We start from the raw sequence: 16,606 nt of genomic DNA on the forward strand, positions 1-16,606 counted from the left end.
GCCTTTTAATTTCTTTTTTTTTTTCTTTTTCTCGGAGCTGAGGACTGAACCCAGGGCCTTGTGCTTGCTAGGCAAGCGCTCTACCACTGAGCTAAGTCCCCAACCCCTCCTTTTAATTTCTTAATTGGTGAAGAAAACGAACCTAGACAGTGACAGCACCACCCTGTGAGCGCTGCAGACGGGGGTGGGGGGCCCTCGTCCTGTCTTGCCAACCTGTTTACTGCAGTGGCTCGAACACCCTGGCCTTGAAACTCAGCCAACAGCATTCCCGAGGTGGCTTTAAAGAAACGTAATTTTTAAATTGACTAATTAATCTTAAAGACCAGAATGTTCCGCAGGGAGCTTTTTATTTATTTATTTTTAGCTCTGGGTAGAAGCCTTTTTAAAAATGCTCCCAAATCATCCATTACCATTCACAGTCTCCCCTGTGTGGCATGAGACACGCATGTAGGTAGCATGTTCGGGAAGTCCTGGAGCCGGGGAAAGGAGGGTGCCTGAGCTCCTCCTCCTTAATGCTCTTGGTGCTTCTCCTGGAGCTGTTAAGAGTTTAGGGCACACACTGGATCTGGTCCATTACTTTTTCGAGCTCTAACATGGCAGGGGACTTAGAGGACTTTGGGGACTTTCTCCTGGTTTCTAGGAACAAAGAAGCAAGCTTTCTCAGATCAGAGAAGAGATCATTAGCCTAACATCACCCCAAAGCTTCGTGGCTTCAGAGCAGGGGTCAGGCGTGAAGAACCCCAGGAAGTGTTACCAGGATTCAGCCAGTTCTCAGCCAGCTACTGTATCTTCCTCCCTCAAAAGAAAGAGCTCCAGAGCCTGGGACTACATCAGCTAGACTCATGCAGGCTGGCCATGCAAACCGTCAAGGTGGGGTAGCATAGGTTGGGGAAGATATGCTTGCCGGACCAAGGTAGGAGTCTGGGAAATCCAGTGCACCTCCTGGAACTGGGATCCCCACAGTGTTCAGGCTACCATGAGGAGTTCTGACTTACAGGGCAGTCACAGTCCCCAAGAAGGGGTGGTGTGTCAGGGTGATATATCCCCAGTTCAGTGTCCTCTCCCTGGAAAACACTGATTTCTCCTCTGAGGTCTTGCCAGTCCCCTGGAGGCATCCTGACTGTGTTCATGTGAGCCTGACTGTCCACACCCGGGCCTCTGGACTCTAGGCAGGGCCTCCATTGCCAGCTCCTACTGCTTCATACGAAACACTGACTGTCTCTGGCGCCGAGTTAACACCACTGAATTATCTCCTAGAACGTCGTGCTAAAAGCCTTCCTACTACTCCCTGCGGCTCCCCCATGTCAGACCCAGACGAGGCGCTCAACCAACCCACAAGCCTAGTGGAATGTGCGGGCGAGCTTTCCAAAGACAGGCACCACTTGGAGTCTGGTTCAGCTTTCCACTCCCAGAGGCTAGCTTGGTGCCTGGCATTAGGTAAATGTTTACTTCTGCATGAGTGATATGTAAATTAATTACCTAATCCAATCATCAGGAGAGACATAAAGTATGACTCCAGTGTTAATATCATATGCCAGATGCTTCTCCTCTGAAAAATGGCTTCTCGTGGAGTGATGAGAATTGGTCATGAGCGATTTGGGAATTGCTTTCTCCCCACAGAAGGACAGACTGACTGCCCATCAATCCTCCTCTAACTGGGAGCACAAGGGGTCCCTATCCTAGGTATTGGCTGGAACGCAGCATCTCTGAATCTCAGTTGCCCTTCGACAGGGGCAGAGAAAAGACTGGCTATAGTGAGCACTGCCCTCTTTCAGGTCCGGGACATGCTCCTGGGGTCACGGGCTGGGGCCCTGGGTCTAAGCAGGGCACCTGGGAGTCTCTCAATGAAGCAATCATCACACCGGGGTGTTAGCGTACCTGGCCTAGTTGTAATTCTCTGCGTGGCTTCGGGATATACTGAAGTATTGGGGAAAATAAAAGCTGCACCCCCTGCAGACAAAAGGAAAACAAAGCGTGAAGGTCCTCAGTGGTGACTTTTGACCTGAGCAACAGTGCCTCGACCTGTGATGTCAGGGGGTGGGGGGCCTTGAAACTTTGGTGGAGCTCCCAGCAGGCAGGAGCCCTGCTCAGACATGAGTTTGTCTCCCTCAGGCGTGGACTATTGTGCTGTGTTTATTTATCATTTCTTTGTGGGATTCTTGACAGAGCCCCCCACCTGTGTCCCACCAACAATCTTACTTTATTAAAAATTATCTGTGGCACAGATATTCATTTGTTACAAATCGCATGTGATTCACAAAGTATTTTTTTTAACTGATCTTGGAAAGGAGTATACACACTTTGCCTAAGACTACATGGAGTATCTTCAAAATTAATCCACCTCTCCACTCGAATACACGATTTTCCGTGTTTTCTCCGATCAGTGGTCATCTCCCCAGATGAAGCAATCTCCCCTTTGTCATTCAGTCCTTTAGAAATTTATCAACCTTGTCCTTTGATTGACCTCTATATTTAGCTATAATAAAAATCTATGGATTCTGGGCTTTGGTGGAATTTTTAAGTCACTGTTAAAGAATTTCTAACAGGGAACATAGGACTCCATGCGGCTCTTGGGTGTTTCCTGGACAGGATGAGTCTACCAAGTTCTTCGCTAATTTTGGCCACAAGACCATTGGCACATTCGATAAAGGTCAGGGAGGAGGAGCTTAGAACACCTTGCATCATGTTTTAAAAAGCACGCTGGTGGTGAACACTGAAAACCAAGGCTACTTACTACAAATAAGCAGACTGGGGCTGAAATCATAGGATGTCGGGCATTTTAAAGTAAAAGGAGAATGAGCGGTGAGCTGCTATCTCGCTCCCTCAGGGAGATCTGCCATGGTTGGGCTTGCCTGTCTGAGAGGGACAAGAGGTTTCCCAGCTCCTGCTGCTTTTCATCTCTAGCTGGGTGCCTGTAGGGTGTGGTGGGAAGTGGTCCTTGGCTAATCCAGTAGGTGATCAGCAAGTGGCTGCCCATCCACCAGTGACGCCCTCAGAATGGGAGGTAGATGTGGACCTGGAGCGTAAGTAACATGTTTACACACAGAGAACCCCAAGAGATGGAGGGAGGTTAATCAGGACCAAGTGTCTTGTCAAGTCCCGCAAGGCTCAGGCATGAGACAGACACGAGAGTAGACAGAACCTGTCGTTAGAGACAGGAAGGCAGGTGCTGGATCAGGGACCAGTTGTGTATTCTCCAAAGTGGCAGAAGAGCTTCCCTCCGGTTTGCGTAAAGTGTGAAATACTCCTTCCACTGCCCTTTGCAAACACACAAATCTGTGCAGAAGTTAAAAACCAAGGCAACTCCAACACCCAAAGCTGTCTGTGAAATACCAAGGAGTTCTAGAAAACACTGCTATCGCTTCTCGGCCTTTTGGCTAAGATCAAGTGTAGAAAACACTGCTTTACCAAGGAGCACGGAAAGCAACAGGTCCGTGGGGCCCTTTATACCAGGGACCTTCGGCCTCCATAGCAACGACACTGGTGCACTGGGGCATGCCGGGGAATCAGAATGGTACTAAACTCGTGCAATTAGTTTTAAAAACATCCTTTTATGGCCCTGGGATTATGGTGAACATAAGGCAAAGTGTTTAGATGCCCGATGGCTTCACTCCTGCATCTGCATTCTAACGTCTAACCTGTGAGTTCCACTTTAAAGCATGCACCTGTAGATCGGCACCTGGGGTTGGGAGGGACCGGCATTACCTGTGTTTCTAGCATGCATTAACCGTGGAGAGTTTTGTAAAGCCTTATCAACGTCGTCGGATGTCAGATGTGGAAGGGGAGCTGCAAAACAAAACACAGGGCCGTCCTGAGATAAAGGGACAGAGAAGGGGCATCCTAAAACAGACACGGAGTCAAAAAGAAGACAGGGAAATATATATATACCTCCTGCCCTAGCACGGGGGCTGCTGGGACCATCTGAACCCTGTGGTACGGGAAATACCTTAAACACTGAATAGGATGACCTCACCCAGGAGAGAAGTGTATGGGTGCCAGGCAACGCCACCAAGGGAAATGCTCCACCCACTTGCACATGGGGTCCTTTCAAACCATGCTCAGAGTTGTCAGAATTAAACCGTGCAGCAATCCTTCAGGCTCATGCCACAGCTGAACAACACACCAAAGCCTCTCTTACAGTCAGGTCGGATGTGGCAGGGAAGGGGAGCTTCATAACGCTTAGCGAAATGTTAACTAAGCTCATCCCCAACAAGAAGGAGCCGTTTCTGTCTTCCAGTTTGGAACATCATGGAAACTAGTGAATGTGGCCACTTCTCTGTCATGTTCCATTTTCCTGGTCTTGGGAACCCAGGAGGGGTGGGGGTGGGGGAGTGCTGCTGGCCCGTCCCCAGGAGAGACTGCATTGTTCATCTACATCGTGAGGCTCTACTGTGCAGTCTCTCAGGTCAGATATGGGCGTTGAGGGAGAGCAAGAGGATGCTGGGACCACCCTGTCTGAACTCGGTGAGGCTGTGTCTGTAGACATGGTAACAGCCATGCTTACTCTCTCTGAGGTAGTGGAGATGTGAGAGAAGAATGTCGGCATTGTAGCTCGGAGTGAGCCTCTGGAAGTCATCTTTTGTCATCTTGCACAGCTCCTTCCCGTCAATATTCTGAAATAATAAGACGTCCACGTCTAGGAGGCCGTATTCTTTCACTGCCCACTCCAGCCACTGCCGGACATGGTCTGTGCTCCACAGAGTAGGATCTAAAAGGGAAGGAAGACAAGACTCCATCAAACCTAAAGGCAAATTTCATCGCAGCCCAGTCAGTCTCAAAGAAGCCCCCTCACCTCCGCCCCCATCTCCAGATGGCATAAGCCTGTGGCCAAGCTCAGCAAGTCACAGCAAAGGAATCAGTATCCTGGAGAGTGACCAAAAAGAGCCAAGTCCATAGGTCTCCAACATCCATGTTGTGGAGAATCTGGCCTGTCTCTACTGTGGCTGTTTCCAGGAGAGATCTGGTGGGGTTTTGGGGTTTTTATCTCCCACCTGGTTTTGTTTTCCACTTTTACTTATTCAGTTAAAAAAATGTACAAGACTAAAAGGCATCCCTTGAAAATTTACTGGCCCACTTATATAACATCAAGGAACTGCTCATCAACTCATCCCATAGGCAAGCACCAATCCCTGACACCATTAATGATACTCTGCTATGCTTGCAGACAGGAGCATGCTGTCCTTTGAGAGACTCCACCCAGCAGCTAACTCAAACAGATGCAGACACCCACAGCCAAACAGTGGATGGATCTTGGGACTCTTCTGGAAGAGTTGGGGGAAGGATTGTGGGGAAGGGGTTAAGAACTCCACAGGAAGACCAACAAAGTCAAGTAACCTGGATCCTTGTGGTTCTCAGAGGCCAAACCACCAACCTAAGAACATACATGGGCTGGACCTGGGCATCCCCACATATATGTATCAGATGTGCGGCTTGGTCTTTATGTGAGCCCTGAACAGCTACAGTGAAGGCTGTCCCAAAAGCTGCTTCCTATACATGGGATATATTCTTCTAGCTGGGCTGCCTTGTCTGACCTCAGTAGGAGAGGAAGTGCCTAGCCTTGCAGAGACTTGAAGAGCCAGGGTTGAGGATACCAACTGATCAGAGGAGAAGGGCAGGGGAAGGGACTGTGGGAAGGGGGAATCAAGAGGGGGACAGTGAGCAGGATGTAAAGTAAATAAGTAAAAAATAGGGCTGGGCTCAATCTGTAAAGTGTCTGCTTTGCAAGCATGAAGACATGAGTTCAAGTCCCAGTGAAATACACATGAAAGCCCGGAGTTGGGAAAACAGAGAAAGATAGAGCTCACTGGTGAGTGAGCCGGACCTATTTGATGAGTTCTAGAAGTCCTCTGGCCTCCACATGCATGCCCACATATGCACACACGCACAGACACTCAAGAATAAAATAATAACCATATTTGCACAAACTACTAACCAGGGAATTTGGCATAAAGTAGAGCTGACTCAAACCTACCTCTTATAGCTAATTCGGCTCAAAGGAAACCATTAGCAGGTTTTCTCGAAGAAATAGGGGGTGGAAATGGAGGCTGCAGATGAAGAAGAGGCATGAAGATGGGCCATGAAGATGAGGGATAAAGATGGAGGAAACAGGTGAACATGGTGGATGGAGATGGTGGATGGAGATGAGCGATGGAGATAGTGCTTGGACCTGAGGGGTGGAGATTAGGGATGGAGATGGAGGTTGGGGTCACACAGAAGGGAACAACAAGGAGGTCACACTTCACAGCATGGAATTTCAGAATCACTAGGAATTTCTGGGGCCTTGAGTGGTGTCTTTAATTACACCAAGCACAGAGAGCTCACTGATGAAAGGGGAGGGCTCTCGGGAGTCAGAGAAATGGTGTTTGGATTCCGATTCCTCCTTCTGACTTCGCGTAAGTGTTACCTTCTCTGGAATTAGCCTTATTTTCCTATGGCTAATTAAATGAACGACTCAGGGCTTGAAAAGCTAGTAAGATAAAGTGTGTGAAGGTGCTTGGCCAACAGTAACAACTGCAGAGAAGAAATCCCGCACGAGAGGTTTGCATAGTCAACTCTGCTAAGAAGAATAGTCTGTTTAATTTCCAGGGCTGCCCCTTCCTTTGTACGCAAGAGCCTGATTTATCTCTTACTTTAAGAGCTTGTAGGAGGTGCTTCTGTTGAACAAAACACGAGCCAAAGGAGATAAGACGCTGTGTGCTCTGCCTCTTTCCTCCTGGAAAGTAGAGCTGTTTTGGAAATAGTCACGGCATTATGGTTCCAAGGACAGCAAAAGAGCAAGGAGCCACATCACGGGAGGGAGCGGAGACCCTCCACTCTTTTCTGTATCTTAAATGATGTGGTGGGTAGTCCAAATGTTTATGAACTTTACTTTAGCCAACTGGATATTAAAACATCTAACCACACCATCATAGCGTTATTCTTAATGCTGATGTTGGGGGCAGACACGTGTGAGAAAGGCAGAGAGAGTCCTAAGGACAATCTGCATCTGGTGAGATGACTCAGTGGGTAAAGACATCAGCTGCCAAGCCTGTCAACCTGAGTTTGATCCCTGGGCCCCGCACAGCTCTGGGAGAGAGATGGCTCTCCCAAGTTGCCCTCTGGCCTTCAGAGAAGAGCCCCCCATCTGCTACTCAATACATGAATTAACATAAAAAAGGAAGACCCTTCTTCCAGTTCTCTGAAACAAGAGTCAGATCCAATTGAGTTCACCAGAAAAGTATTAACAGATACTGACCGAAATTAGGTAAAAGGGTACTGTGTTATCAATAACAGACTCCATACTATCATGAAACACAGCCCCTTCAATGGGCAAACACTTCCAATTGAATAAGATCAAGCATGATCTGAATCGATGAAACATTATCCATGATTGTCCCTTCCCAACAATAAAAGCCACTCTTGGCTATGAAGAATGTGGAATATACAATAAAATAAAATGTAGCCCCTAGGCCATATCCAAGGATTAGTGTAAGAGTTTTGTTGGCAAAACCAGGCCTGGGGCAAGTCAGCGAATGTGTACCTAGGCTGGGAAAATGGGACTGAACATCTGGCCTCCTGATATGGGCAGATCCCATTTGCAAAGCAGGCACAGAAGATGGTGGGAACTTCAAAACTGCTCAATGCCACAAACTGAACTTTGATCCCAAGAGAAGGACTTCCTCGAAGCTGTTTCTGAAACTTTCAAATTTCTAATTATGGTTTGTGGTTTATTTTAAACTATCATCTTGGTCCCAGAGAGCAAGGACTATTACAACGTTGATTTCTAATACTCTGGTTTGCTAACCTTTGTAATGGCAGAGACTAGGGCAATATTTGTAAATATTCCTTTGGGTGCTTAAATGTATATATATTAAATGTTACGTGCAGAGTTATAGAACACACTCACACACACACACACACACACACATATTTACATATACACATACATATAATTTTGCCCGTGACCATCAATCACTGAGAAAGGTAAATCAAACTCACTCACTGAAATGTATTTGTTCATTTCCCTCATTGTTATTTATTGTTTTGAGGCTATGTTACTAGGTAAATAAATTCATCATTCTTATGTCATCAATATTAAATAACAAACCTATGTCATCCTCCCAATGGCTTTCTATCTGAAATCTTGTCAGTCTTTTATTTTAACTTTTATTTCCATATTTTTGTTAGCTTTATAAGGATTAATATGCGTCATTCCAGCTATTTATTACCAATTATTTTAGTGTGTGTGTAAAATGTTTATATAAACACTACATAACTGCTTTGGGCAAGTTATTTTATTGTTCCCTCTAGATTTCAGACCTTTTGTTGAAAGGTCTTTTTTTTGCCTGCCTTTTTCCACATCTTTTCTTAAGATCTAATTTAATTCATTTTCCTCCTAATAATTTTATGTGTATCTCCTCAGTATGCCATTTACTGTGTGTGGGCAGTGCTAGCAGAAACCAGAAGAGGGCACAAGCTGCCCTGGAATTAGAGCTACATGCAGTTGTAAGCTGCCATGTGGTACCAGGAATGGAGGTTAGGTCTTCTCCAAAAGCAGCCAATGCACTTAACCACTGTAAGCCATTGTTCCCGCCCTACATTGATCTATTTCATTTCATCCCTTTCTTCTGCTCTGGCCATTTGAATGTTATTTCTCTTTATTTCTTGTTATTGTTTAAAATAAATATGAGGTTTTATCATCAGAGTTCTGTTTTTCTCAAGTAACAGAAGGAACGTAGAAAGCTTCCTTTCCAATCCATTCTTTTATAGGGTAGCACTGCCTTTTACCTTGCTCCTACTCCTACCTAGGAGGCTATAATAGTTGTTGACACAATCTACAATCACCTAGGAAGAGACTGTGTTGGGATGGTCTGTGGGTGTATCAATGGGAGCGTCTATCAATTACATTGATGGACATGGGGCGTCCTAGCCCACTGCAGGCAGCACCATTCCCTAGGCACAGGTTCCTGAACTGCTAACAAGTAGAAAGATAGTGCTGGGCATAAGCAAGCAAGCATGCTACACTCATGCATTTCTCTCTGCTCCTGGCTGTGGCATGGCAGTGATGTGACAACCATGCCAGGCTCCTGCCACTGTGGCCACACCATGATGACCAACTGCAACCTGGAATCTTGATAGGAAATAAAGCCTCTCTTCTTTAAGTTGCTTTTTGCAGCAGCTACTAATGGAGACTCCACTTGTTACTTTGTATCCAAAGAATACTTTGTATTCTCTTTGGATGTGTACTTAGCCCACTTTTGGTTAAAGTCCCCCCATCCCATTTTCCTGTAGTGAAGGACATTTAGCAATAGGTTCATACTTTTGATTGAAAATCTAATTTTACCCTCATATAACAAATTAGACTCATTCTGTAGCTTCCTGTGCATTCCCATGATTCTTTGCTTCACCTACAACTTGGATAGGGCCACTGTATAGCCTCATGGTAATTGAACAGACCCCACTATGCTACCCTCTAGCTTTTTGGGGGTGTCCAATGGGATTAAGAGTTAACATAGGAGTCATACAGCACTGGGTTAGAATTCTGGCTTTCTACAACACTGGGTGGAGCATCTGAGGTGACTCTCCTGGCATCAGTAGTCTTGTCTTCTCAGTAGAATGACAACAGTCAATGTTCCCTGCAGTGTATCCTGACAGGGACACAGCTCCCCAAACACTGTGTCCTAGTGCCCGATCATGTGTAAGCATCAGATGTTAGATGCCATCATTTGATTTTGTAAAATTTCAGTCTTACATATAACCCACATGATTTCCCCAACCATCATCCAGCCATAGCCACACAGATAAGATGGACCCTGACGTCAGGGTTTCAGTTCTCTTGTTTGGTGGTTGGCATGGCAGGAGTCCAACACAAGCACACAGAAACATGATGTAATGGGTGAGGTCACCAGGAGTGCTTGGGAGGGTGACGGAGCAAGATGAAGGACTGATTACAGCTTTTTAACTGGGTTCTTTACAGGTCTGGGTACTGGCTCCGGCCCCACTCCTCTGTGCAGCTGACTCTGGGGTAGAGTCTTTATCTTTCTGAATATTTATTTACTCATGTTTAAAGGGAGCTGTTGAACTGAGATTTCCAGTCACCCTGCAACTCCCACGATCCTCTAAATCCCGCTAAGTGTGACAGTTATCATCGGTATCATGTGCTCTTCATGCAACGTGGCTTCGTCTGTAACAAATGCTGGTGTGATGAAAATGCCGGTGAGCTGCTGTTGAGCTAACAGAGGCTGGAATGGGGGATTCTAGTCCTGTCCCTCTGTCTGGTTCCCAGTCCAGCTCAGCAATGTCGTGTTGGGGGGGCACCTATCAGTCACCTGCCGCTCTGAGAACTACAAACCCGGTCACATGTGGTCACCAGAGTCCCCAGTGCCTGTTGGTGACTTCCCTGGGTTGCCTCTAGTGTAATTCTCAGCCTTTTCACAATGTGTCAGAAGACCCCGGATGTTGCAATACTCAGCCACAATGGCTGCAGGGAGGCAGCCAAGTCTGTGGTCTCCAGGGATACCGCTTGTAGGATTCCATGCTGAGATAAGCATTACCTCTTTCATAGAACAACTTTAATCATCTTCCCTCAATTGCACTTTTTATCTTGACTACCAGGAAGCTCAAAGCCACAGTAGAGGCTTGACAACAGAGCCTCCGACAAACCTGCCGTCGGAACAGCTTCACTTCTTCCTCCTAAGCCTTTGGTCTTCTGCATGTATTTTAAACTGCATTCAATCTGAATTGTGATTGGCCAGTAGTCTGGGTCACAAGCCTGCAGCATCTTGTTTCTGTTTTAGAATGAAATCCTACTGCCTCTATTTAAATAAGCATACATGTGTCTCAGGGAATGCAGAGTAAAACATCAGTGTGGTAAGGAACCAGTGGGTCAGGCGTCATAAGAAAAGGGACTGATTTGCTAGGGAACTCGGCACGTAGACGGGAACAGCACAAAGAGGTCTTGAAGGAGGAGCAGAGTTTGTTGGCAAAGGAAGGAAGAAGAAAGGGTACACAGCTCTCCAAACAGCATAGGCGCAGGAGTGCACAAGTACCAGGGTATGCACAGCAGCATGCCGGAGGCTGGGGAATGGTCGAGCAAGAGGGACGAAGGCGAGGAAGATGGAGGAGGCTGAGGAAAATGGAGGAGGATGAGGAAAATGGAGAAGGCTGGAAAAGCATCACCACAGCCATAAATGGAATTTTCGTGACCTGCTTTTGTTGTTGTTGTTTTTTACATTGACTCCCTTTGCTCAGGAATTCCAGAATGTCCATCAGTTTGAGCGTTTGCCCATTTTCCTGCCACACATCTACAGCACAGGGGTGGGTCTCACTGGCCTCAGCACTCTTTGGCTGTCTCCTAAGAGACCGGCATATGAGTAACAGATGATCAGTGAACACTTCCTGGGTGATCTGGCATGCAGGACAGACTGGCTGAGATACAACTCAAGGGCCTTTCCACCATGGAAAGGTGGAGGCTGAGAAGAAAGAATTCAGTCTCATGGGAGCCTTTGTCCAGTGTGACATAGGAAATGCTTAACATGGGCAGAGCAAGGGAAGATTACGGGGGTGGCCACTCAGTCCCTAAGATGCTGATATCAAAGGGTTCAAGCTGACTGTTAAAAAAAATTTAAAAAAAAAACTAAAATGTGAAAAAATCTTTTTTTAGCTCAACATTTTAGCAACTATTTGTAGGAAATGAAAAGAAAAACTCTCAAAATAATATCAGCTGCTAAAACCAGAGTTCCTATTGCATTTGGCCGTCTGTTTGCAACTTTTAAAAATGGTGGAGAATGAGAGTGTGCCTTTCTTAGCGGCAGCACACAGCACATCTAAATAACAGCCGTAGACTCAGAGAGGGCACTGTCCTTGATGGCTGACACTCCTGAGGTTCATGGTACTGATACTGGTTAGAGCATCAGCTTCATGTGTACTGAGAATCCACCATTCCTCCACTCGGACCTGTGCCACTGCCTCGGCCATGCCCTGCAGATCAGACATCTGAGCCAAACCTACTAGGCTTGGGCTGTCGTTAGGAGCCCAGAATAAAAGACACAGCGAGTTTCAGGACCAGTGCCATCTGTCACCATGGAAATCCGAGCTGACACCTAATGAGGTTGAGGAATAGTCTTTTCCCTAGAGTGCACACATGACCATTCCGGGTTTTAGCCAACACATCACCTGAGCTGTTCAGTGCTTTATTATTAAGAGGGCTTTGTTTTGATGATTTTGATATTGCAGGTTTTCCAAGAAGGCTTAAAATGGGTGAGGCTAAACTAGGATCCTTACTAGAGGAGAGAGCTTGTTACACTAACAGTTTTTGTTACTCACAGTACCTTGATTTATACAGAATCAACTGGTATACACTCTCATAGAAAGCTTAGGAATGCACACATATTCATGTTTACACACATGTGATGCATACCATACCCTGGTCTCCCTTCATGTTTACACACATGTGATGTGGTGCATACCACATGCTTGTCTCTCTTCATGTTTACACACACGTGATGCATACCACACACTGGTCTCCCTCTCTGTTAAACACTTCCTTTTGTCCACACACCTATTCCTTCAAAGTTGAGCCTATCCCACTTCTGTGTATGTCTGTACACACAATGTTTCTTAAATTCATTTTGACACAGGAAACAGTATAAATATATTTAATTATGGCCTTTGCACCCATAAGAACATGCCTATGATACTCCTCATGAATATTTTCTGGGCTTCTTAGCTACTGAGTTAACTGAGTATGGTGGGTCTCAAAGTCAAAGCCAATGGAATAATTTTTCAAAATGAACGCTCTGTGAACTCTGAGTCCAAAGGTTCTATCTAAGCACAGTTATCAGGTCCTCCATTTTGACTGACTCCCTCCCTCCCCCTCTGACATGAAGGTCATTATGTAGTGATAGAAAGAGCAAATGTTAGGGAGCAACTAGGGCTTCTGCTTCACATCGTTGTGGATCAGGTAGGCACTACATCTAACCAGCAGGCGTTCTAGGAACGAGCTAGACTCAGGTCTGAAGATTTCAATGTGAGTAGACTATTCCACACCCCAAAGGAGTCTGGGTAAGAAGTGTGGATAACCTGTGATGCGGCTGAAGAAATGGATACAGCAGTTGCCGACAGCCTGGGGTCCTGCCATCCCACGGCTGTGCTGGATGACCATTTAAATGTACGCGAGTGTAGGTGGGTATGTGAGCATGCGTGTGTGCATACGTGCGTGCCTGTGTGTGCTCATCTGTGTGAACACACATGCCTGGACCTTGACCAATAACCGAAAAACTCACAACTTGCAAAATCATCCACAGCTCGCTCTTTTACCAACACCATTAACTGAATAACTGCCTACACCCAGGCATGAAGCAACCGGCCCAAGAGGGTACAGCTGAAAGAAAGCTTCCTTTAGAATGAAGAAACAGCCCTCTACCCAATGCCAGCTAGAGTCCATCTGCAGACACATCCTTTGGCCCGTCCAGCCAGCACTGGACCTGCTGACATCCTGACTCCACTAGACAGATCCTCTGCCTCATTTTCCTCTGTGGAAAGACTCACTTAAAAAGACTTTGATAATACCAAAGCATCCTGAGACATTTCAGGAATACAAGATGGCCCGAAGCAGCACATGGTTCTACAAAGCAGTGGCACCCATCATGATTCTACAAGGACAAGAGGAGTGTTTCGAGCAGGCTCAGCTCAGCTTGGTCCTCTATCATACATGACTAAAACTCTCTTTGCCTCAGGTGAAGAAACGAAGTTTTTCAGGAGGAAGGCAACAGGGCAGGTGGGCTGGGGTCAAGCATCCCTTAGGCTTCCACTTCCTCCTGCTTGTGCCCAGCCAGCAGTGGCACAGGCGGGCTGGGGTCAGCTTCCACCCAGTGGGAACTTCCCCCATGTTGAGGCACAGGCTCAAGCAAGGTGGCCTCAGAGTATACAGCTCAGCAGCTGTGAGTAAAACCAAATGGATAGTCTGAGTGTATAACCCCCGCCTTCCAATAGATATCTAGAGCAGTTCTGGCCTGTTGGCACACAGGACTGTCACTGCTGTGTCCTCTGGAGTTTGACTATATGTGGCAAAACAAGGCACAACCCTAAAGGAGGACTCTGGTTCCCTGACATCATCAAGCCATCTTTGAGTCTGTTGAAAGTCTCGTAGTGACATACCCAAAAGGACCCATTTGGTGACACATCTGATAGATCTGTATTTTACCAGAGTCTCTGCACACTGAACTTCCTGTTTAGAAGCTGGCAGAGCCCTAGAATACATCATACCATGGCAGGGGAGGGGCTTGATCGTTACTGCTCATTACAAAGGTGAGTTTGCCTAGAGCAGGGGACAGTGCAGCTTATGAAAGCTTTGCCGTGCATCACCTTGACCACTCTGGCAGAAAGTGTGCCCAGTAGCTGAATGCCCTTTATCCTACCTGCCCCTGATTAACACCCAGAGAGTGCGGATGTGGGACAGAGCATTTGACCCTGGTGCTGTGCACCTTACCAGAGAGAGCATTTGGTGCCTGTATTCCAGTGAGAGGAAGACAGAGAGGAAGGAAGAGCGATGGGGTAGAAGGGGGCTGAGCAACCTGGGTGGAACAGAGAGCAGCTCCAGACCGGAATGCTGGGTACATCGCCCCTGACCGAGATTCATAAAGGGCAGAGGCAATTTGTGTGCCCTGGGATGCATGGTTTGTTAACCAGAGCAAAAATTCAAGACCTCTGACCTGCAGGGACGATCACTCTGCGTTCATTCGTGGTCATATTGGGGGGCGGCATGTGCTTCTCCTCCATGTAGCTGCCGTAGCTCATTCCCACAGTATCAGGGCTGCCCACCATCTTCCCACCTTTGGTCACACTGCATTCGTCAGGTGAGTTCCTGTAGGAGAAGACAATTTCTTCTGTTAGTACGGTACCTGAAGAGCAGGGCTCAGTGGTCTTGAGATATATAGGTCCAATGACAGGCAGCATGGGAAACAAGTCATGCTCTGGAAACATGACAGAAGTCAGAATGTTGTAGTAACCCAAATTCACATGTTGGAGCTATAAGCCCCACATAATGGTAAAAAAGGGATAATCAGATTTAGCTCAGGCCATGGGGGTAGATACAATAATGGCAGGAAGAGAGAGCTAGGAAGTTGGCTCAGTGAGGTCTGAGTCGGATCCTCAGAATCTACCGTAGACCTGGGTGATGGTGTGTGCACCTGAATAGACCAGCATGGTGGTGTATACACCCGGAAAGACCAGCATGGTGGTGTATGCACCCAAGACCAGCACAGTGGTGTGTGCATCCAGAAAGACCAGCACAGTGGTGTATGCACCCAAAAAGATCAGCATGGTGGTGTGTGCACCTGGAAAGACCAGCATGATGATGTGTGCACCTGGAAAGACCAGCATGGTGGCGTTTGCACCTGGAGATCAGCATGGTGGCGTTTGCACCTGGAGATCAGCATGATGGTGTGTGCACCCATCCTAGTGCTGTCAAGAAACTTTAGCCCATCAGTTAGCTCTGTGGTTCAGAAAGAGACCTTGCCTTAAAACATAAGGTGGAAAGTGATTGAAAAATGCAGCAGACGCTGACCTCTGGCCTCCACAGACACATGCATGAGTGTGTATACCTGACACATGCACACATGTATACATGTATGAGACACACAAATAGGAAGAGGAAGATACACACACACACACACACACACACACACACACACACACACACACATCCTGCTTCACTCCCTCCATGTGAGGATGCAGCCGCCTACAATCTGAAGAGAAAGCCCTTAGCAGACTAGCCGACATGGAGCTGTCTGTCATCTTGTCCTTGCATGTCCCATCTTCAGAACCATGAGTAACAGGGGCCTGGCATTTTAGTTCAGCAGCCCTCTCTGCAGCAGTGTGAGACCACGCTGTGCCCACGCTCAGCTCAGCAGCCTGCACTGCCGTCTGAGACGGTGCTGGTACCCACACCCAGGAGAAGCACTAAGTGGAAAGCCAAGCTGCCGTCTGGCTTCAATTTCACTGGCCAATTCCTTCTGAAACTGTCATGCCCAGATTCCTGTGACAGATGTCTGGGAACACTCACAGGGAACAGAGACCTGGTGTTCACTCTTGCCGGGTGATAGTAAACAGAGCTAGCAGCAGACAGACATTAGGACCCATGCAGCAATGCATCAGGGAGTGGTGCTGCTTTTGAGATCCCAGCGATGTTGAATTCCTATCCCTGTGCCAAACAAGGGAACTAGAGCTGAGGACGCCTGGTGATAGACGGGGTGGGGTGGGGGGGGTGGGGGGGGTGGGGGGGTGGGCGGCACAGTCAGGAAGGCAAAGAAGGTGGAGGGCTGAGACAAGGGAGGTAGCTGAAAATTAGAGACCAGTGACCCCAGTGAATCAAGACAGGGACTTAAACATGGCAGTGTGTATGGGGTGAGTGTCCCACACTGACCCTGGGAACAGGCCACAGGAACCTTTAGTAAGGCAGTCACTGTATGTGCAAGAGACAAAAAAAATACCTATGAAATAGTGTGTGTGTGTGTGTGTATGTGTGCCTTGTATGCATGTGTGTATGTGTGTGCCTTCTGTGTGTGTGCACACGTCCATGTGTGTGTGCTTGTGTGTGTGCATGTGTGTGCATGAATATGCATGTGTG

At 47.2% G+C, this 16,606-nt stretch overlaps 1 protein-coding gene across 11 annotated transcripts in view; it reads right to left on the reverse strand.

The window, feature by feature from the left end:
* The window catches only part of Erg (ETS transcription factor ERG), a 222,324-nt gene that overhangs the window by 16,302 nt on the left and 189,416 nt on the right, over positions 1–16,606 (reverse strand). For 7 of the 11 annotated variants that reach the window (XM_039087928.1, XM_063270253.1, XM_039087929.2 and 4 more), the window contains 4 exons: positions 14,691–14,842; positions 4,505–4,708; positions 3,706–3,786; positions 1,879–1,950 (listed from right to left, as the gene is read on the reverse strand). In XM_039087928.1, coding sequence (XP_038943856.1) covers positions 1,879–1,950; positions 3,706–3,786; positions 4,505–4,708; positions 14,691–14,842 — 509 coding nt within the window. 11 annotated transcript variants of the gene reach the window in all.

The sequence above is a fragment of the Rattus norvegicus genome, chromosome 11, assembly GCF_036323735.1.
Source record: "Rattus norvegicus strain BN/NHsdMcwi chromosome 11, GRCr8, whole genome shotgun sequence".
In the NCBI taxonomy this organism is placed as follows: domain Eukaryota; kingdom Metazoa; phylum Chordata; class Mammalia; order Rodentia; family Muridae; genus Rattus; species Rattus norvegicus.